Below are 20449 nucleotides of genomic sequence, written 5' to 3' on the forward strand. Positions count from 1 at the left end.
GCGTCGTGAGGGCGCCAGTGCGGGGACACACCCAGCCAGAGCGGGCCTCTACCTCCCCCAGCAACAGCAGCTAGGCCGGAGGAAGCATTCACCTGTCGACCAGGCCATGGCTGCTCCAGAGGGTTAGGTTGGCACAGCCCTGGCGATCGGGAGGCCCTGAGCACCGTGGCCATGTCAGCCTTGTTAAGGGTAGACCAGGCGTCGGGGGTCCCCCTTGCAGAGGGACAGGCAGCTGATTACAGCAGCCGGCCGGCTTTAGAAACTGACCCTCGAAGGGTGTGGGATGAGCGACTCACCTCCTGGCTGCCTCAGCCTAGGACAGTGGCCAGCCGGGGCCGATCCAGCCTTCAGCCCAGAGAACGGAGCGAGAGCTGGATCTCCCGGGGGACGTCCTAGGAACACGTCACCCCTCGTAGGGCTGCACCTGCCAGGACCCCAGAGCTTTCATGCACATCCGCAAGTCGAGTCTCAGGGCACCTCGGGGAGACAGACCGGGCTTCTTGTCTCTGGTTGACATAGGGGGAAGTCAGATGAGGCCCAAAGCCACATGGTAAGTCAGTAGCGGAGTTGGGAATAGAACCCAGGAGTCCTGGCACCCAGGCCTCCCTGCTCTAGCATACTAGACCATAATCCCCTTTCTGGTGCGAGAAATAGAACTCAGGAGTCCTGTCTCCTGGCCCCTGCTCTAACCACCGGACCCCATTTCCCTCCCAGAGCTGGAAACTGAACCCAGGAGTCCTGGCACCTACGCTAGCCCTCCCTGCTCTAACCACAAGAGCCCATTCCCCTGCCCTCTGCTGAAAGTAGAACCCAGGTGTCCTCACTCCCAGGCCCCCACACTCTAACTACTAGACAACATTTCCCTCCCAGTGCTGGAAATAGAACCCAGGAGTCCTGGCACCCAGGCCCCTGCTCAGACCAATAGTCTTAAATCCAGACCAGACTTTCTCACCCAGTTGGCCATGACCCCCGGGGGCAGCGCGAGGGGGTTGAATGTTGTTACAATTCTAAAGCGAAGGAAAGAAGAGGTCAGATCACTCGGTGATATCCTGGGGCCAACAGCGAGCCTCCGAGTGACTTTGGGCAGCCAGTGCCTTCCCCACATGTCAGCGGAGCAGCTGTCCCATTATTCGTTCTGGGCACATTTTTTACTCTTCCAGTAACTGTGCGGTGGCGCAGGGGAGAGGTGTGTGGGAAAGTTTTTCACCGCAAATAAGGGGCCAATAGAACTGGGCAAAATTTTTCAACCAAACCCTTCTCCCGGCGAAAGCTGCGGATTGGGTGACCCAGAGGCATTCTGCGACTTCGGGCCAGTCTCGCCGCATGGTTTGTTTTGGAAAAACCAAAAAATAAAAGAAACCAAAAGTCTGAGAAAGTGGAACGGTTTCAGTTTTTCAGCTCGAAATTCCCTTTCCTTTGAAAAGGGTTACCATCACTCCGAATCGAAAGCAAACCCTTCCGTCAGCCGGAGCGAGACCTGTTCCTGCCTGTTTGATTCACATGTAGAGAATGTTCGTTTTCAGGCTGCTCCACAGAACCTCCCACACTGACCCCCGCCCCGTGAGTCATTTCACCTTCTTCCGGCGAACAGAAGGGAAGTCATACAGGACACAGCCTACCCCTCTTGGAATTCCCTGTGGCCAGGGGATGTCTTCCAAGGCCTCCCGGCTAAATATAGAGCCAGCAAACAGACATCGGCTTTGGGACAATCTTGGGAAATCCCCCCCCCCCCTCCCGCCCCCGAGAAGAGTCACAACATTTGCTCTGCATTGCCGGCGGCTCTGCACTGCCCCTTGCCCTGCCCTACACCCACCCCAGCAGCCCACACTGCCCTCAGCGAGAGGTAACCTGCACTCACTGCACAAGGGGGGTGGTGTCACTATCGGGTGGGGGGTTATGGGTAGCTTGAAGGTGGGTTCAGGGGGCCAGGAATGGGACGCAAGGGCCTCTCCCCCCTCGGGGGCATGGGCTCTAATCTGCCACCAGGGCAGGGGACTGTGGCTCAGGGCCACGGGGCTGGGACGTGGGGCCCAGTTAGTAGATTGCTCGTGTTCGGAGGCCTGTGTGAAGTGAACGAAAGGTGGGAATTCAGGTCAGATCGATGTGGGCAGCTGGTGCCCTCCCCTCAGAACCTCGGCGTGAGGGGCCCCCGTCGTGGCTCGGGGTCACCGCCGCCCCTCCGCATGGACAGGAGCTTGCTGCTTGGCTTGACTGTTCTCCAGCTGCCTGCTGCCCCACGTGGCGACAGGACGCCTGGCACTAGCGGTGAGAAAGGCCCGTCAAATGCCATCTCCCGGAGGCTGGCAAGGGTCAGGCCTCAGGCCCCATCAAAGCGTCCAGGAGCCGGACTGCGGATTGCACAGGCCGAGCCCCCTCACATCCCAGTGCACCCCAGGTGGCCCATGAGCTCATTGACTTGCGACAGCAGCTGGCCGGGAGGGTGGCGGGGAATCCAGTGGGAGCCAGCTGCTCCTCGCAGGCAGGCTGTGGGCGGGTGGGTAACCGCTCTGGCTTCTCGCCGCAGGGCGTCCCAGGTTGCTCAGAGTCAGGTGGAGGCAGCTGCAGCCCCGATGGCCGCCCGGTCCTGAGCCGTAGCTTACGTCCCACATTCCCCTAGTCCGGGATGAAGAGCTGGGGGCGAGAGCCCATCAGAGCAGAGATATGAGCCGGACAGTTCTATACACGCCTGGCACCTGTACTGTAGTGCAGAGAGGCCGTGCAGGCTAATGGGTAGTGCACTGGCCTGGCACGCAGGAGATATGTGTCCTAGTCCCAGCTCGGCCACAGGTCTGACCTTGGGTGAGTTGCTGCTCCGTGCCTCAGTTTCCCCACCTGTACAATGAGGATAATGGTAATCCGATGCAGTGGGCTGTAGCTCACGAAAGCTTCTGCTCAAATGAATTGGTTAGTCTCTAGGGTGCCACAAGTCCTCCTGTTCTTTTTGCGAATACAGACTCACACGGCTGCTCCTCTGAAATGGGAATAAATGTTTCACAAGAGGGGAAATGAACCCCTGGAACAAGGTTCCCGGGGAGTGGGGGATTCCCCCTCACGGACAATTTGGAAACCAAGATGGGATATTTTTCTCAAAGCTCGGCTCTAGTTCAAAGAGGAATTCTTGCGGGGGCAGGTCTGAGGCCTGCGCTGTACCCGAGCTCAGACCACGTGATCACAGGGGTCCCTCCGGGCCCGGGAAGGACTCAGCCTTCCTGTGCGACGGGCTGGAGACCAGCTATTAGCACTGCACGCCCCGTGCTTTATAGTCAACGCCTCGCACGGGACTAGGCCAGACCCCGCCAGCTCATCCTGTACCCTGGCAAGGGTGCAGCAGCACCCCCTGGTGGGCAAGGGTGGAACAATCTGTCCTTCGGGGAACTTATTTGCTAGCGCCAGGCACTAGTTGGCTTGTGCCCCCGACAAGGCAAACGAACACGGTTGTGATCCGTGGGCGGTCCCACGGCGGCACTGCAGGTGTGCCTGAGTGCCATTCCCCACGGGGCGTCACCAGCAGATCTGGGCCCGGGGAAACCAAAGCAAACTAACAAAATAGCGTGTCTCCCTTCACAAGGTCTCATCACAACGTATGGTCCATAAGGGCTTCCCCGCAGGGCCCAGGCTCCAAGCTCCCAAACTTCAAACCCACAAAACAAACTGGTCGGGACAGTCCTCTGGAGCTGGGGAGAGAGAGCATCACCGTTAGCAATTTGGGTGCCCTGCCCTGCCCTGCCCTGCCTTGCCTTGCCCTGCCTTGTCCTGCCCTGCCTTGCCTTGCCCTTCCCTACCCTGCCTTGCCTTGCCTTGCCCTGCCTTGCCCTGCCCTGCCTTGCCTTGCCCTGCCTTGCCTTGCCCTTCCCTGCCCTGCCTTGCCTTGCCTTGCCCTGCCCTGCCCTGCCTTGCCTTGCCTTGCCTTGCCCTGCCCTGCCCTGCCCTGCCTTGCCTTGCCTTGCCTTGCCCTGCCCTGCCCTGCCCTGCCTTGCCTTGCCTTGCCCTGCCTTGCCTTGCCTTGCCTTGCCCTGCCCTGCCCTGCCCTGCCTTGCCTTGCCTTGCCCTGCCTTGCCCTGCCCTGCCCTCTCCAGCTTTCCCAGCCCTTTCCCAGGCAGCTGCAGCCTGCACCTGCCCAGCTGCCTGTCCCTCTTTAAATCGCCCAGCCCACTCAAGGCAGGGCCTTCTTGGCAACGCAGGCTGTCCCTGAACGGGGTCCTACACCGCTGGAACGGCTCCCTGGGGGCAGTGGCAAATCCTCCATTGACTTCGGGCATCATCGCATTGGAGCAGGGACCTGCCTTTCGCTCTGTGTCTGGCCCATGACGGGCGGGCCGAGGTGCTACCGTAATACACCTAATAAACAACGTACAGCGCCTCGCACAATGGGGGGCTGCTCTACGGCGGGGAGGGATAGCTCGGTGGTCTGAGCATTGGCCTGCTAAACCCAGGGTTGTGAGTTCAATCCTTGAGGGGGCCATTTAGGGATCTGGGGCGAAAATTGGGGGTTGGTCCTGCTTTGAGCAGCTGGTTGGACTAGATACCTCCTGAGGTCCCTTCCAACCCTGCTAGTCTACAATTCTGTGACAGGCTCTAGGTGCTACTGTAACACTCCTAATAAATAACGTAAGCACCCAGCATGACGGGGGCTCGGGGCCACGGCTGAGGCTCTTAGGTGCTACCGTAATACACCTAGTAAACTTTACAGAGCCCAGCACAATGGGGGCCTGGGCCACAGCTGGGGCTCCCAGGCACTACTAAAATACAAAGAAGGCGAAGACCCTGCTCAGGTTCAACCGCACGTTGCTGGGCTCCGTGCAGGAATCGCTGGGTTACCCAGCAGGTCAGACGGGGGATCCCAAGCCCAGTAGCGATACGCTGCGCATTCCCGGCCGGCGTTTCTCTGCTGATTCACAGCCTTTGCCCCTATCAGATGTGGCGTGCCCATGATTTCCAATAAAAGCATTAGTCAGAAGCACGTTCACAGTAGGAATTTCAATCGCAAACCCTGTGACCTGCCAAGGTTCACTCTTTATCACTTTCAATAGGCCTCAGAAGCAAGAAGTGCAGATCTGAGCATGTATTTTAAACAGCACCCGGGGTCAGCGGGGAGAGGCTGTGGGGCAGGGCTGGGAGGGTGGGGGGAGTCTAGGGAGTTAGAGCAGGAGGGTGGGAGCCAGGACTCCTGGGTTCTTTCCCAGCTCTAGGAGGGGAGTGGGGACTAGTGGTTAGAGTGGAAAATGGGCTCTAGAACGCCTGGTTTCCATTGCTAAAACGCTGGCTTGCTGTGAGATGTTGGAAACAGGCCTGCCCTTCTGTGACTCAGTTTCCCTGTCTGTAATATCTGGGCCCTACCTGCCCGGCGGGGATGGGGGTCGGAGCATGCTACCCCTGCAGGGTGTGTGGGGGAGGGGAGTGTAGCCTGGGAGGGCGCGTGGTGTCGCGCAGCTAACCCAGCTTTAGCCCCAGGCGCGGCCGCTTACGATCAATGCGGCTCCCTGCCGAGGCGACGCTCACGTGCTCCCCGTAGCTGGCGAAGCAGAGGGGCGCCAAGGTCCACGTCTCAACTTTGTGGATAGTCAGGGCCCCCCAGCCGGCACCTTCGGCACCGATGTCCCCCAGCCCAGGCGGGTGCGACGGGTGTGCGTGCTGGTGCAGCTCGGAACCGAGGCGCTCCCGAAGGTCACGGCGGGGCCTTGGGGCACGATCCTCATGCCACAGGGTGCACTGGGGAGGGGCGGCCAGACGCAAGCGGCGGAAGGGCGGAGAAGGGGACTCGTTAGGACACCAGCAGGGCTCTCGGGGATGCTGCAGGCTCAGTCTCCCCAAAACCCCTAGAGGCCCCGCAAGAGCAGCCCGTGGGGCGGGACCGTGTGAGGAGTTACTGTGGGCCCCGGGCTGTGATGCACCTGAATACCCATGGGCCAGAGCCCGAGCTGCCGTGAACTGACCGTTCTGCTGGCTTCAGTGGGCTTTCCACCGTCTGCACCAGCCCCTTGCCTCTGCCCTCTGCTGCAGGACTCCCTCCATTGAGAGTAATGTTGGTGAGATCCCCACAGGGCGGGACCCTGAACAGGCCCCGCAAGCCCCATCCCTGCAGCGAATTCACTTCCTGTCCCAAAACACTGGGCAGCCGGGAAACACCTCCTGGAGCCCAGCTGGCTGCATCTCAGCGCTGAGAGAGCGCTCCCTGGGCAGCATTGCTGTGCACCTGTTATCTAGCTGCCATGTCCCACCCCAGAAATGGGTGCATTTCAGCTTTGGGCAAGTGAGCCCTGTGCAGCACGGATGCATGGCTGTTAAACACCTCCTGTGTCTCACCCCAGAAGTGCACGCCTCGCCACACCGTGCGGGCATTCCCTGAGCAGCACTGCCCTGTGGCTGTTAAACTGCTGCCATCCCCCACCCCAGAGGCAGCTGCATTCCAGTGGCAGGTGCAGCAATCCTTGTTTATCCCTTATCTGCTTCACCCAGGGGAGGCTCAGAGGATTAACCTGGCTTTGCACAGTGGGAATGAACCTTGCTGGGGCACTGCGGGGTGCTCGGACTGGGGGTTATTTCCTTTAGAAGAGAACCAAGCTGGGGCATATCTGCTAATGCGGGGAGCGGCCGCTCTTTCCAGGAAATGCTGCTGGACACAGAACCCTGCTGCTCTGTGCCAGCCGACTTCAAGGCTTCCCCTCCAGGATGTGGGTGTAACTGCCCTGCCGGCTTGGTACATGCCAGCAGGAGAGGAGCACGGTGTGAAGTTATAAACAAAACCTTTCTCTTTCCCCTCAGTGAAACCTCCCTGGACCCGACCCTAGAGATTCCCCAAACTGGAGGAAAATCCGCAAGATGCTGAACAGTTTGAAGCACCTGCTCTAACCTGCTTCCTGTGCCCTCTTGCCATGCAAACTCCCTCCTGTTGGCACGCTCGCCAGCGTGTGCAGAGCAGATCCTGCCTTCACAGACGCTTTTCCCCACTGTGTTTACGGCTTCAAAGCTTTGGGTTGGCTTTCTACTGTTCATACGAACTACAGGGAGTGGAAACTTGGACCAAGGTTGTATCCTCTGCACCCGTGATGGCTTCCTGCCACTCGATGGATCTGCCTTGTACAGAAATGTGTGTAGCTACGACCTGTTCAGTGCTATGGAAATACGAGGAGCTACGTGTGTGCCTGGGACAAGATGGACACAGTCTGCCAGGGCTTGTCACTAATCCCAGAACCCAAAACCGGGGAGTGGGGCTGGGGGCTGGCAGGACCTTTGAGTCCAGCCCTCTGTGCTGAGGCAGGACCAAGCAAACCTGTTTACTATAGAATCATAGAACTGGAAGGGATCTCAAGAGGTATCTAGTCCCGTCCCCTGTACTCAAGGCAGGACTAAGTATTATCTAGACCATCCCTAACAGGGGTTTGTCCAACCTGCTCTTAGAAACCCCCAGTGATGGAGATTCCACAACCTCCCTGGGCAATTTCTTCCAGTGCTTCACCACCCTGACAGTCAGGAAGTTTTTCCTAATGGCCAACCTAAACCTCCCTGGCTGCAATTTCTGCCCATTGCTTCTTGTCCTATCCTCAGAGGTTAAGAAGAACAATTTCTCTCCCTCTTCCTTGTAACAACCTAGGATGCATTTCATCAGGCCCTGGTGATCTGAAGACATCTAACCTGTCTAAGTAAGTATGGACTTGTTCTTTCCCTATTTTAGACTCTGGTCCTACCTCATTTTCACTGGCGCTCACTATGTTAGACGTCCAGTTGCCACCAATCTTCTTGGTGAAAACTGAAACCAAAGAAGTCATGAAGCACCTCTGCCATTTCCACATTTTCTGTTATTGTCTTTCCCCTCTCACGGAGTTGGGCCTGCTCTGTCCTTGGTCTTCCTCTTGCTTCTAATGTAGTTGTAGAATGTTTTCTTGTTTCCTTTTATGTCCCTACCTAGTTTGATCTCGTTTTGTGCCTTGGCCTTTCTAATTTTGTCCCTACGTACTTGTGTTATTTGTTTATATTCATCCTTTGTCATTTGACCAAGTTTCCACTTTTTTGTAGGACTCCTTGTTGAGTTTCAGATCACTGAAGATCTCCTGGGTAAGCCAGGGTGGTCTCTTGCCAGACTTCCTGTCTTTCCTATGTAGTGGGATAGTTTCCTCTTGTGCCCTTAATAATGTCTCTTTGAAAAACTGCCAAATGGCTTCCAGTATTTTCCCCCTTAGACTTGCTTCCCATGGGGTCTGACCCACCAACTCCCTGAGTTTGGTAAAGTCCAACTCCTTGAAATCCATTGTCTGTATTGTGCTGTTCTCCCCCCTACAATTCCTTAGAATCGTGAACGCCACCATTTCATGATCACTTTCATGGTACAATAGTTTGCCCAGCACTTTGAGGTCCTCAGACACCACTGCTATCAGGGAATTATTATTAGTGAGTCTGCGTTACCCACCTCCCTGTGTTCATCCTGCCAGCTAGGAAGAGACTTGGATCTACTCTGGAGTTCTGCAAAGAAGCAAACGGCTCCTGAGCCCAGCCTGGCTGGAGTGGTTAGACTCACTAGCCGGCAGCCAGCAGCAGGGCCGGCTCAGGCCCAGACGGGGTCATTTTCACCTGACTCCGAGTCCTGAGCTAGTCCCCTTCGGTTGGGCGTGTGGGGCAGGGATACAGCACAGCCGCCTTAGACCTTCTGCTCACACCTTGTTCCCCTCCCTCCCTCTGTCACACTGACTCATCTGCACCTCCAGTGCAAGCCTTGTAGCCCCCTTGCCATGCCAAACGGGATCCCTGCCCTGCCCCCTCTCCAACGTGGGCTCGAGGACTTCCCGAGGTCCCTTCCCGTGATTCCCAGCCCATCGCTGTTCTGTTCTGGGAAGGGTTTTGCCCTTTCCAGGTGCATGGGTGACAGAGGGGCAGGTCCTTTCTGGGTATGCCACGTAGACTGGTGCCAATCGGTGCCACCCCTGCCCAAAGCGAAAGAATCAGCAGCGGCTACTCAGAGGTGCAGGGGCCTGAGGCTGGATTTGGTTCGTGGTGCCTGGGTTTGGTTTTAATCTAGACTTTGAATGATTCAGGGTCACCAACATCGAGAGGTTCCTGCCCTGCTAAGAATTGAGCTGCGCCCACCCCAAACCCCCTGGCTCGTTCCATGCAGGGGACACAGACGAGTTAGCTCCCTAATGAGCTGGGGCTGGCTGCAAACCAGCAACCGACAAGGGAAAGGGCCTGTGTCCCACTGCAGGGCCCCTCGAACGCCCGTGAGCAATACTAAGCGTCATTAACAATGACTAATGCCCGGAGCTGAGACAGGCTTGGTGCTTTACCGTGCCAAGCGCTAACTCCTCCATGGGCGCCCACGGGGGCTGCTCCAGGGTGGGGGGTCGTGAGCCGCACACAGAACAGAAGGTGCCCAGAGAGTCGGTTTATTTGACCCCAACAAAACCAAGAACCAACGTGAGCCACGGGGGAGCATGGTGTGACCTGGGCGTCTGGACTGGCCCCGCGGTAAATGTAACGGTCCCAGGGCCCAGGAAAAACGCTGGAACTGGGGAAAGCTGAAAAGAACTGAAATTTCCAAGTGTTTCTTCAGCAGGGCTCAAAATGGAACAATTTCAAATTAAAAAAATCAGATTTTTGGAATGGGTGAAATTTTGAAATTCGCACACGCCCTGTTGTGCCAGACACGCGTGCACACGGGCACCGGGGCGAGACACCCTGGAGAGCTGCGGCCCGGCTTGGCTCCTCTGCTCGGTCCCAGCCCACCAGCCGGGGCACATCAGGGAAAGGGCCGTGACCCCACTGGCCCCCAGAACCAGTCCCCTGCGGTGAGGGCTTCGGGCTCTGTCACGGCGTCCCCGGGCGATGCTCTGGAACTGCTCCCCATGAAGCCAGGCAGGACTCTGGGGCAGTCTCCTCTCTGGGAGCAGCCTGTCTGCAGGGGACACAGCTCACCCGGCTTCCACCTTCCTGGGTCTGACCTCGGACCATTCAGCCTCCTCTGCCCCTCCGTGCGCTTCCCACAGCCAGTCCGCTCAGGCGGGGCTCCTGGGGAAGCCAGAGGGTCCTGCACCCCAACTCCGCAGTCAGACGGGACTCTCAGCCAGCCAGTAAAACAGAAGGTTTATTAGACAACACGAACAGGATCTAAACCAGAGCTTGTAGGTGCAGAGAACAGGACTCCTCAGCTGGATCCATTTTGGGGGGCAGTGAGCCAGACAACCACGTCTGCCCTTCACTCCATGTCCCCAGCCAGCCCCAAACTGAAACTCCCTCCAGCCCCTCCTCCTCTGGGCTTTGTCCCTTTCCCGGGCCAGGAGGGCACCTGATCCCTTTGTTCTCCAACCCTTTAGCTCTCACCTTGCAGGGGGGAAGGGCCCAGGCCATCAGTGGCCAGGAAACAGGGTGTTGGCCATTCTCTGTGTCCAGACCCCTGCACACACCTGCCCTCTAGGGCTCTGCAAGGATCATACACCCTTACCCCACCCCCTAGATACTTAAGAACTGCACAGGGGAAACTGAGGCACCCCCACAATATTCGGAGGAAACATTAAGAACAGTCCCACTTCGTCACAGGCTCACACACCTCTGGGCTCCTCCTTCTCCTCACCCAAAGCTTCAGGCCCATCACTGCCCAGCGCTTCCCCCTGCCCTGAGTCGCCCTCCCCACCGTGGGCTGGCGGGGGCAGCCCTGGACCGCAGCTGCCCCGGGCCGCAGCTACGACTTCATGAAGCGTCTTCTCACAAGCCACAGGCCTGCGCCGCCGAGAACCGAAATCACCCCCAGCACCGCTACGACTATCATGATCCCGTGCCTTTGCTCAACTGTAGGCAGGAGAAACAGGAGTCAGGGGGGAGCCCCAGCTTGCCTCCCTCTCCCCTTCCCTCCCCCCCAGAGCCCGGGTGCCCCTTACCCCAGCCCCACAGAGCCTGGGTGCCCCTTTGTCCCCCCCCCCACAGGGCACAGGTGTCCCTGAGCTGCCTCCCCCTGCACAGGGCCTGGGTGCCCCTGAGCTGCCCCCCAGCACACACAGGGCCTGGGAGCCTCCCTGCCTGCCGTCCCCAACCGCCCCTCCCGGGGCACTGCGGGACACGGTAGCCCTGTCTCGGTGGCCCCCAGCCAGTCCTTGCTGTCTGCCCTGACAAGAAGGGGGTCAGACCAAGCCGGCAGGGCTGGGGACCCTGCCCCAGACAGAGACCACCCCCTGGCCCAAGGAATAGCTACCGCCAGGACCCACAGACACGTCACGAGGGAGCCAGTGACCGAGGCAGGCCTGGAGCCCGTGGCTCCGGGTCCCAAGCTGGGACAGTGCTCCCAGCCTTGGGCCCGGCTCTGGGGGCTGGCACGGAGCCCCTCCGCAGAGGGGAAGGAAGGAGCCCTGGCCCCCAGGGGTCTGGTGCAGCTTCCGCACCCCATGCTCAGCCCTTCACGCGGCCGGGAAGGAGGAATGGCCAGGGAAAGCCAATAGGACACCACTGCCCGCACCTATGCTGATGTTCACGTGCCCTGAGCTGGCCCCGTATCTGTTCTGTGCCAGGCACTGGTAGGTCCCGCTGTGGGCGCGCTGGGCCGAGTGCACCGTCACTGTCCGGCGGCGGTCAGACAGCTCCACGCTGGCGTTGGAGGGCAGATCCCAGAGCAGCTCGGGCAGGGGGTTCCCCTCGGCACTGCACCGCACCGTGAAGTTAGCGCCGACGCCGAACTCCAGCTGCTCCACGGAGATCTTCACGCTGTGGGGCAGGGCTGCGAGGGCAGGGGGAGGGCAGGGGTCAGCAAGGATGGGCCGGTTGGGAGTAGGCCTGGGGGGGGCTGATCCCCACCTCCCACCCATGTGCCCCACACTATCAGGCTTGCCCTGGTTTTCTCCTGGCCGCCCTGCCAAGGGGGCGATGGGTATCACTGTGGGAGCAGTGCTGGGAGTCGGGGCTCCAGGGTCAGAGTCCCAGCTCGGGGTGGGATCAGAAAAGGGAACCCTGCTGGGGCTGCTGCAAAGGGAGGGGGGTCTAGTAGTTATAGGCAGGTCTTGGGAGCCAGGACTCCTGGGTTCTATCCCTGGCTGTGGGAAGTAATTTTGTTTCTTATTTCCATGGTCACAGAAAGACTCAAAAAGAAATAGCAAAAAAAATTTAAGTAGATCAGAAGCAGGAAGCCTGCTAACAACCAGTGGGTCCGCTGGATGATCGAGATGCTAAAGGAGCACTCAAGGACAATAAGGTTCTTGCAAAGAAACTAAATGAATTCTTTGCATCGGTCTTCACGGCCGAGGATGTGAGGGAGATTCCTAAACCTGAGCCATTCTTTTTAGGTGACAAATCTGAGGAACTGTCCCAGATTGAGGCGTCATTAGGAGGTGGTTTTGGAACAAACTGATAAATTAAACAGTAACAAGTCACCAGGACCAGATGGGATTCACTCAAGAGTTCTGAGGGAACTCAAATGTGAAATTGCAGAACTGCTAACTGTGATCTGTAACCGATCATTTAAATCAGCTTCTGTACCGAATGGCTGGAGGGGAGCTAATGTGATGACAATTTTTAAAAAGGGCTCCAGAGGAGACCCTGGCAATTACAGGCCGGTAAGCCTGACTTCAGTACCGGGCAAACTGGTTGAAACGATAATAAAGAACAAAATTGTCAGACACATAAATCAACATAATTTGTTGGGGAAGAGTCAACATGGTTTTGTGGAGGGAAATCACGCCTCACCAATCTACTAGAATTCTTTGAGGGGGTCAACAAACATGTGGACAAGGGGGATCCAGTGGATACAGTGTACTTAGATTTTCAGAAAGCCTTTGACAAGGTCCCTCACCAAAGGCTCATAAGCAAAGTAAGCTGTCACGAGATAAGAGGGAAGATTCTCTCATGGAACAGTAACTGGTTAAAAGACAGGAAACAACGGGTAGGAATCAATGGTTAGTTTTCCGAATGGAGAGAGGTAAATAGCGGTGTCCCCCAGGCGTCTGTACTGGGCCCAGCTCTATTCAACATAATCATAAATGATCTGGAAAAAGGGGTAAACAGTGAGGTGGCAAAATTTGCAGATGATACAAAACTACTCAAGAGAGTTAAGTCCCAGGCAGACAGTGAAGAGCTACAAAAGGATTTCGCAAAACTGGGTGACTGGGCAACAAAAGGACAGATGAAATTCAGTGTTGATAAGTGCACAGTAATGCACATTGGAAAACATAATCCCAACTATACCTCTAAAATGATGGGGTCTAAATTAGCTGTAAACACTCAAGAGAGGGATCTGGGAGACACAGTGGAGAGTTCTCTGAAAACATCCGCTCAGTGGGTAGCAGTCGTCAAAAAAGCGAACAGAATGTGGGGAATCATTCAGAAAGGGAGCGATCATAAGACAGAAAATGTCACATTGCCTCTATAGAAATCCATGGTACAAATCCAGTATTCATCCTTGAATCCTGCGTGCAGACGTGGTCACGCCATCGCAAAAGAGAGCTAATGGAATTGGAAAAGGTTCAGAAAAGGACAAAGAAATGATGAGGGGGATGGAACGGCTTCTGTATGAGGAGACATTAATAAGACTGGGAATTTTCAGCTTGGAAAAGAGACGACTAAGGGGGAATATGACAGAGGTCTGTAAACTCATGCCTGGTGTGGAGAAAGTAAATGAGGGAGTGTTATTTACTCTTCATAACACAAGAACTAGGGGTCACCCAATGAAATTAACAGGCAGCAGCTTTAAAACAAACAAAAGGAAGTATTTCTTCACACAACGCACAGTCAACCTGTGGAACTCCTTGCCAGAGGATGTTGTGAAGGCCAAGACTATAACAGGGCTCAAAAAAGAATGAGATAAGTTCCTGGATGATAGGTCCATCAATGGCTGTGAGCCAGGATGGGCAGGGACGGTGTCCCTAGCCCCTGTTTGCCAGAAGCTGGGAATGGGCGACGGGGGATGGATCACTGGGAGATTCCCTGTTCTCGTCATGCCCTCCGGGGCCCCTGACACTGGCCGCTGCCGGCAGACAGGACACTGGGCTGGAGGGACCTTTGCTCTGACCCAGTCTGGCCGCTCTGAAGTTCTTATGGTCAGGAAGCTGCACGCTAAGGACTTAGCGCACTGATCCCCACTTGCAGTAACCGAACAGCTCCTCACCCCAGACCTGCAGGGTGGCCCTGGTGCTGTCATTCAGCACCTGGGGGCCCACGCGGAGCCAGGCCTGGCACACGATTTCCTGCCCGTGCTGCGTGGGCTGTGCCACGAAGCTGTACCCCACGGCTGGGCTGCCGCGGCTCTCGCTGAGGGTGCTGCCCCCGCTGCTCAGGGTGACGTTGATGTCGGAGGGGCTGGAGCCGGACACAAGGCTGGAGACGTTGCAGGTGATTTGCTCCTGGCGACCAGCCACCATCTCAGCTCCCAGGTGGATCTCGGGGTGTGAGAATCCTGTGCAGGGGGGAGGGGGAAACAGAGGGGAATTGACCTTACTGAAGCTTCTCCCTGCATATAACAGGCCAGGGGCTCTGCCTTCTTGTAAAGACTGTGCTTGGTGTCCGGGGAGCCAGGACTCCTGGGTTCCATTCCCAGGGGTGGGAGGGGACTGTGGGGGCTGGTGGTTAGAGCAGAGGGAGCTGGGAGGCAGGACTCCTGGGTTCCATTCCCAGGGGTGGGAGGGGACTGTGGGGGCTGGTGGTTAGAGCAGAGGGAGCTGGGAGGCAGGACTCCTGGGTTCCATTGCCAGGGGTGGGAGGGGACTGTGGGGGCTGGTGGTTAGAGCAGAGGGAGCTGGGAGGCAGGACTCCTGGGTTCCATTCCCAGCTGTGGGGGGAGCCGGTGCTGGGAGCAGAGTGCTGGGAATCCAGACTCCTGGGTTTTACTCTTTGCACTGACTTCTAGTTCTTGGAAAAGTCCTTCCCCTCCCCATGCCCCGTATCCCGTCCGCAGCACTGGGCACACCCCACCGGGAAGGGGTGGTGCTGGGGGGGCGAGTGAGCGCGCGGTTAACCCTCAGCGTACGGTACACGTGGAGCCTGGCTTTTTCGATGATGTTCGTGGAGGTGACGTAGCACTGGGGCTCCAGGTCCCACACCGCGAGGCTGGAGATGTGCAGAGACGCCCAGCCGGGTCCCTCGTTTGTCACCTTCGGCACCGACGTCTCCCAGCCCAGGTGGGCGAGAGTGGAACAGGTGCTGCTGCAGTTCAGAACCACGTGGCCCCGGAACGCCACCGCCGGCTCCTTGGGCACGATGCTCAGGCCGCATGGGTCCAGGTACACTGGGGAGCAGGGCAAGAATCAGGCAGGCTCCCCCCAGCCCACGTGGCCACAGCAGCCCTCTGGGGACACCACATGGGCCAGACCAGGCTCCCCCCATGGACCTCCCAGGCTCAGCAGCTGGCCCCACAGCCCAGGCCTCCCTCTGGGGCATCGGCCTGCGGCTCCAGCTGCAGGGCTGGTTGGGGGTTGGGGGTGGGGTGACAGCTGCATGTAGCCCCAGAGCGTGAGGAAATACCAGATCTAGGGGGGCCTTGGCAGCCTTCACCCCCCTCCTCCCACCTTGTGATACAGCCATTAATTAGCTGGGCCCTGGGCTGTTTTATCCCCAGGAGCCCGCCTCAGGGATGCACAAGGGGGCAACATGCCCGGCAAAGTGTTGGTCACAGTTCAGGGCAACTTCACCTGTGTTTGCCCCCCCCCCGCCCTGTGGTCCAGCAAGGGCACTGCACTCGGGTCCCGGCTCCTCGGGCATCAGATCCGAATAGTGTGGGGGTGCCTCAGTTTCCCCTATGCAGTTCTTAAGTATCTAGGTGGTGGGATAAGGGTGTATGATCGTCACAGAGCCCTAGAGGGCAGGTGTGTGCAGGGGTCTGGACACAGAGGATGGCTGACACCCTGTTTCCTGGCAACTGATGGCCTGGGCCCTCCCCCCTGCAAGGTGAGAGCTAAAGGGTTGGAGAACAAAGGAAGCAGGTGACCTCCTGGCCCGGGAAAGGGACAAAGCCCAGAGGAGTGGGGGCTGGATGGGGAGTCAGTTGGGGGCTGGCTGGGGACATGGAGTGAAGTGCAGACGTGGTTGTCTGGCTCACTGCCCACCCCCCAAATTAACCCAGCTGAGGGGTCCTGTTCTCTGTACCTACAAGCTTTGTTTTAGACCATGTTCCTGTGGTCTAATAAACCTCTGTGTTACTGGCTGGCTGAGAGTCCCATCTGACTGCGAAGTTGGGGGGCAGGACCCTCTGGCTTCCCCAGGACCCCGCCTGGGCGGACTCACTGGGCGAAGCGCACGGATGGGCAGAGGAGTCTGAATGCTTCGAGGTCAGACCCAGGAAGGTGGAAGCCGGGTGAGCTGTGTGTCCTGCAGACAGGCTGCTCCCAGAGAGGAGACTCCCCAGAGTCCTGCCTGGCTTCGTAGGGAGCAGTTCCAGAGCATCGCCTTGGGGCTCCGTGACAGGGGGAAATGACATCATGGGGGGACCTCACTCTCCCTACAACACCACACCTGGAAACACCTGATGAATAAAGACTGAACGGGGGGGAATGATGGTCCCAGGTTAAAGGGATTTCTAGCCTGTGTGTGAAAACCTGAGAAAGCCAAGGCAGCTTGTGCCTTAAGAATCTGCCAGCCTGTTTATCACTCAGGTGAGAATTTGCTCATTAATATCCTATCGAGTGTGTTAAGCTCAGTTTGCAGTTTTATTTACTACGTAATTTGTTTTGCTCTATTTGCTTTCACTTACAATCACTTAAAATCTATCTTTTGTATTGAATAAACTTATTTTTGTTTTGTCTAAAACCAGTGTGTGGGTGTAATAACTCGGGGCAGAAAGCTGTTGTGTATTTCCTCTCCACATTGAGGGAGGGGGCAAATTTCATGAGCTTGCACTGTACATTTCTCTGTGCAGTGCAAGACAATATCATTTTGGGTTTACACTCTGGGGTAACTGCAGCTGGGTGTGTCCCTACTTGTATGTGTGCTGGTAAAGTGCAGGCTGGAGCCTGGGAGAGGGCTTGGCAGGCTAGTCACAGCAGTACAGTGTAAAGGGAGGCCAGGCTGGTGGGTCAGGGGGGCTCAGTGGTACCCCAGTTCCAGGTAGCACCCCAGGGGGAACCTGTCATAGGCGTCTTGGCCCCAAATACAAGCTACTCCCCCGGCCCTTCCTAGCGCTGCTATTCTGCAGGTGAAAGCGCTACAGAGAAGACACAGAGAAACGAAAGGACCGGCACAAGCGTCCTGGAGACCACCCCATGCAGTCCTGCAAACCCCACCCCGCACTCAGAACAACAAGCACCCGAGTGACAGGTCAATCTCCCCTGTACACCGCTCGGGTCTTTGGTCTTCAGAGTCTGGGAACAGCTAGTCAGCCGGACAGTGATTCTTTGCTCAGGACGTAGCCTCTGAAAGTTGGGTCTGCAGGTGGGAATTTGCTTCCCACCCATCCCCAGCTATTTTGTGGGAAACCCACTGAATTTTTCTTATCCCCAAAGTCCCTTTTTGTCTGGCACATAGTTTAAAATTGTCCTTTGATGCTCAGCCCACTTCTGAGGTCTACACTGCCCCTGTTGCCCAGCGAGAGATGCTACAGACATCCCACACCAATATGCAGACTTGGCATTTCCACGCCAATGGACCTCCCCCCAAGCTGTTTAAACTTGATTAACTCAGCGTGACGCAAGACCCAGCAGAAAATTGCCAGTCGCATCCCAGGGACGGCTCGGCCTTTCTTTGTAAATTGGGGGGGTTGGTGGTGACGTTACAAAGAAACCAAGAATAAAATCATTACAAATAACGAGTCAAAACTAAGGGTTGTGGCTCGGCTGTAACCCACCAATCAGATCTGGGTCTTACCTACGGGTCTGAAAATATTAACTTTTTAGCCTCCCCCGGGCTCGGGTTAGGAACGGGGGCTGGAAGCCCACGGGGCAGCATACCAGCTGGCAGAGTGCTGAGCAGGAGGTTCTGTTTCCTGCCTTAAGCCTGACCTAGGAGAAGTAATTTCCCCTTTATGGGGTTGTTTTCCTCCTTCAGTCTCTGGGAGCTTGTTGCAGTTGGACTGGTTCTCACACTGCTTCTGCGCTGTGCCCGGCACAACAGGGCCCCGATTCCAGCCAGGGCTGGTGGGTGCTACCGGAATATGCTCCATCAATCTCCCCAGTGCAGAGAATCACAACCTCCAGCCATCACTAGTGCTTGGGAGGGGCCCGCAGCCAGCACAGAGCCATTCTGCCAAACGCTTTTGCCAGCCTGGGAGCGTCTCTGCTACTCTCAGGGTTTGTGTTTCAAAGCCGGGGGCCGGCCCTGATGCTCCCTCCCCTGCAGCATCAGCCGCAGCCCGTGGGGCGCTCGGTCTAGCCCTTCGGAGCCCCTGCTCTGTGGGAGGCACCCGTCAGGGCTCGCCTCACCCCGTCTGTGCACAGTGCGAGCTGTGAGAACATTGCGGTTCCAGCCAGGTCCCGGTGCCCCTCTCCAAATTACCCCGCCCCGGCTCCAGAGCTAAAGGCACAAGCTGGCACCTGCCAGGCAGGTTCAGCGGCTCTGGCGTGTGGCACCGCGGCACGACGGGCAAGTTGGGAAGAGAAGGCTGAACCCACGCTCGACCGCTCATCTTCAAATTCCCCAGCCTTGCGGCCTGAGCTCCGGCCAGCCCCCTGCCAGCGGACCGGAGACCTCGCAGCTTACCCAGAGGCAGGCAGCGGAGCAGAGCCAGTGTTGTCAGGCCAAGACAGAGGCAGCGACCTGTCATCCTGCACCAGGAGAACCGTGCGCCTGGAGCGGAGCGGGCCTGTGCGCCGAGTCCACCCGCAGGGCAGGCCCCACCCCTTCCTGCTCCGCGGTGGGCCCCACGTCCTGGCGTGCTCTCCCTGCTCTCTGCGAGCGACCAGCCCAGCTGCTAGGGGCAATCCCTCGAGGCCCACAGGCAGGCTGGTCCCAGTGATGCTGCTCCTTGGGGCTGGCACAAGATGGGTTCAAGCCACCTTGGCACTCCCCACCCCGCAGACTCAATGCTGCTCTGACCCTCTGCTTCCCCCCGGGCCCCGGGGGAGCAGAGACTGGGCACCGTGCGTGCTGGCCGTGCACCCCTCTGCCTCCCGCACCAGGAGCTGGGTGCAGGCCTGTATGTCCACTCCACACTGGGCTGGGAGGTGACTCGTAGGGGGCATTTCCACCCCTTTTATGCTGCCCAAGCAGCATCAGCCCCCAGTCTCCCCAAACTGCAACTCAATCCCCATGGTGCCGATGCCTCCGGCCTCTCAAGGGGACGCAACCTCCCCACCCCTGTGGTGCATCCCTGGGGGAGCCAGATGCTGCCCCCCTCCCCGGGGGTGAGAAGCAGTAGGAGGGTAGACAGGGGTGGCTGATCCATGCCGTGACCCCTTAAAGGCAGTGAAGTATCCAAGACCTTTCCACCCGGGCAGATGTCCTGGCTCTAACTCAGCCCCCTCTCTTTGGTTTCAGCTGCATACAGGCTTCTACTTCACTTCCTGTCCCAAACTGCGGGGCAGTCTTGTTGTGCAGCTGTCGTGCTCCACCCCAGAGGTGGCTGCATTTCCCTGGTGAGGGAAAGGACCCGGTCAGCCCCTCCCCTGAGGTTGGGGAACCTTGAGTTCTTTTTCTAAAACCACCAATAAAGGGCAAAGCTGCTTCTTATCACACACTGCCACAGCAGCTTCTGCAAGAACAAACATGATGACAGCATCACATGGCCCGGATGTGTGAAAATCTTGGCTAACACCATTAGGCAGACACAAGGGTCTGTCAAAGGAGGCCAGTTGCACCCTTGAGAGCAAGGGGAGGAGTTCCAGTCTGGCCTTGGCCAGGTCACTTGTTGCCTGCAGTCTGTTCACATGGCCCTACACACAGCCTCAGAAACCCAGCTGCAATGGTGATGGGCACCAGTGTAAGAAGCCAGGTGCCCGGATGATGAATCAGAGGTGTCTGTATAGGGGGTGGGGGTGGGATTGTATAGTCTGTATGGAGAGGTTTCAGAGTAACAGCCGTGTTAGTCTGTATTCGCAAAAAGAAAAGGAGGACTTGGGGCACCTTAGAGACTAACCAATTTATTTGAGCATGAGCTTTCGTGAGCTACAGCATCCGATGAAGTGAGCTGTAGTTCACGAAAGCTTATGCTCAAATAAATTGGTTAGTTTTTAAGGTGCCACAAGTCCCCCTTTTCTTGTATGGAGATAGGCAGTTCTGGGGAGAGACGGAGTGACATCCAGCTGTTTAACTCTGACTTGCCCCTCTGTGTTCCGCACCTCCACCGCGGCATGGCCCTGTGTCGCGTGCACGGCGCTGGCTGTGGTAATCTGGGCCTGTTGCTCTCTGTGGCTGCCTTTCCTCTGGGGAAAAAAACAGTCTTCAAACAGGCACCGAAAGCAGCAGAAGGGAGGGGCTGGGCCCTGCGTGGACACTCCAGACCTGCTGCGACCAACCTGGCTTTCTGGAGTTCCCAGCCCAGCTGCCTGAGGCCTGAGACTGCCAGAAGGAAGGTGCTGGAAGATCATCCTGCCTGAGGTTAAAATGTTCTGGCCTCGTGCTC

General features: G+C 57.5%; 1 protein-coding gene across 2 annotated transcripts; it reads right to left on the reverse strand.

The window, feature by feature from the left end:
• Nucleotides 1-10059: 10059 nt before the first annotated feature.
• Nucleotides 10060-18754, reverse strand: LOC140900860 (vascular cell adhesion protein 1-like). 2 transcript variants are annotated; one of them, XM_073318770.1, is made up of 5 exons: nt 18589-18754; nt 14930-15187; nt 14072-14359; nt 11435-11692; nt 10060-10773 (listed from the first exon to the last, which is right to left on the reverse strand). In XM_073318770.1, exons 1-5 carry the CDS (start codon nt 18650-18652, stop codon nt 10667-10669), a joined length of 975 nt encoding a protein of 324 aa, XP_073174871.1. In that variant the 5' UTR covers nt 18653-18754; the 3' UTR covers nt 10060-10666. The 2 variants fall into 2 exon arrangements, with proteins under 2 accessions (XP_073174871.1, XP_073174870.1); XM_073318769.1 differs by lacking the exon at nt 18589-18754 and adding an exon at nt 16183-18562.
• Between the last annotated feature and the right edge of the window lie 1695 nt (nt 18755-20449).

The sequence above is a fragment of the Lepidochelys kempii genome, chromosome 20 (genome assembly GCF_965140265.1).
Source record: "Lepidochelys kempii isolate rLepKem1 chromosome 20, rLepKem1.hap2, whole genome shotgun sequence".
Taxonomy (NCBI): domain Eukaryota; kingdom Metazoa; phylum Chordata; order Testudines; family Cheloniidae; genus Lepidochelys; species Lepidochelys kempii.

Bases quoted from the DNA above. Each gene is read 5' to 3' on its own strand.
- LOC140900860 (XM_073318769.1), bottom strand. From the start codon at position 16,378: ATGATGTCATTTCCCCCTGTCACGGAGCCCCAAGGCGATGCTCTGGAA. The intron at 15,188-16,182 runs GTGAGTCCGCCC...CCTGCTCCCCAG, and splicing joins CCATCCGTGCGCTTCGCCCA to TGTACCTGGACCCATGCGGC. The intron at 11,693-14,071 runs GTGAGGAGCTGT...CTGCCCTCGCAG, and splicing joins GGCCACCCTGCAGGTCTGGG to CCCTGCCCCACAGCGTGAAG.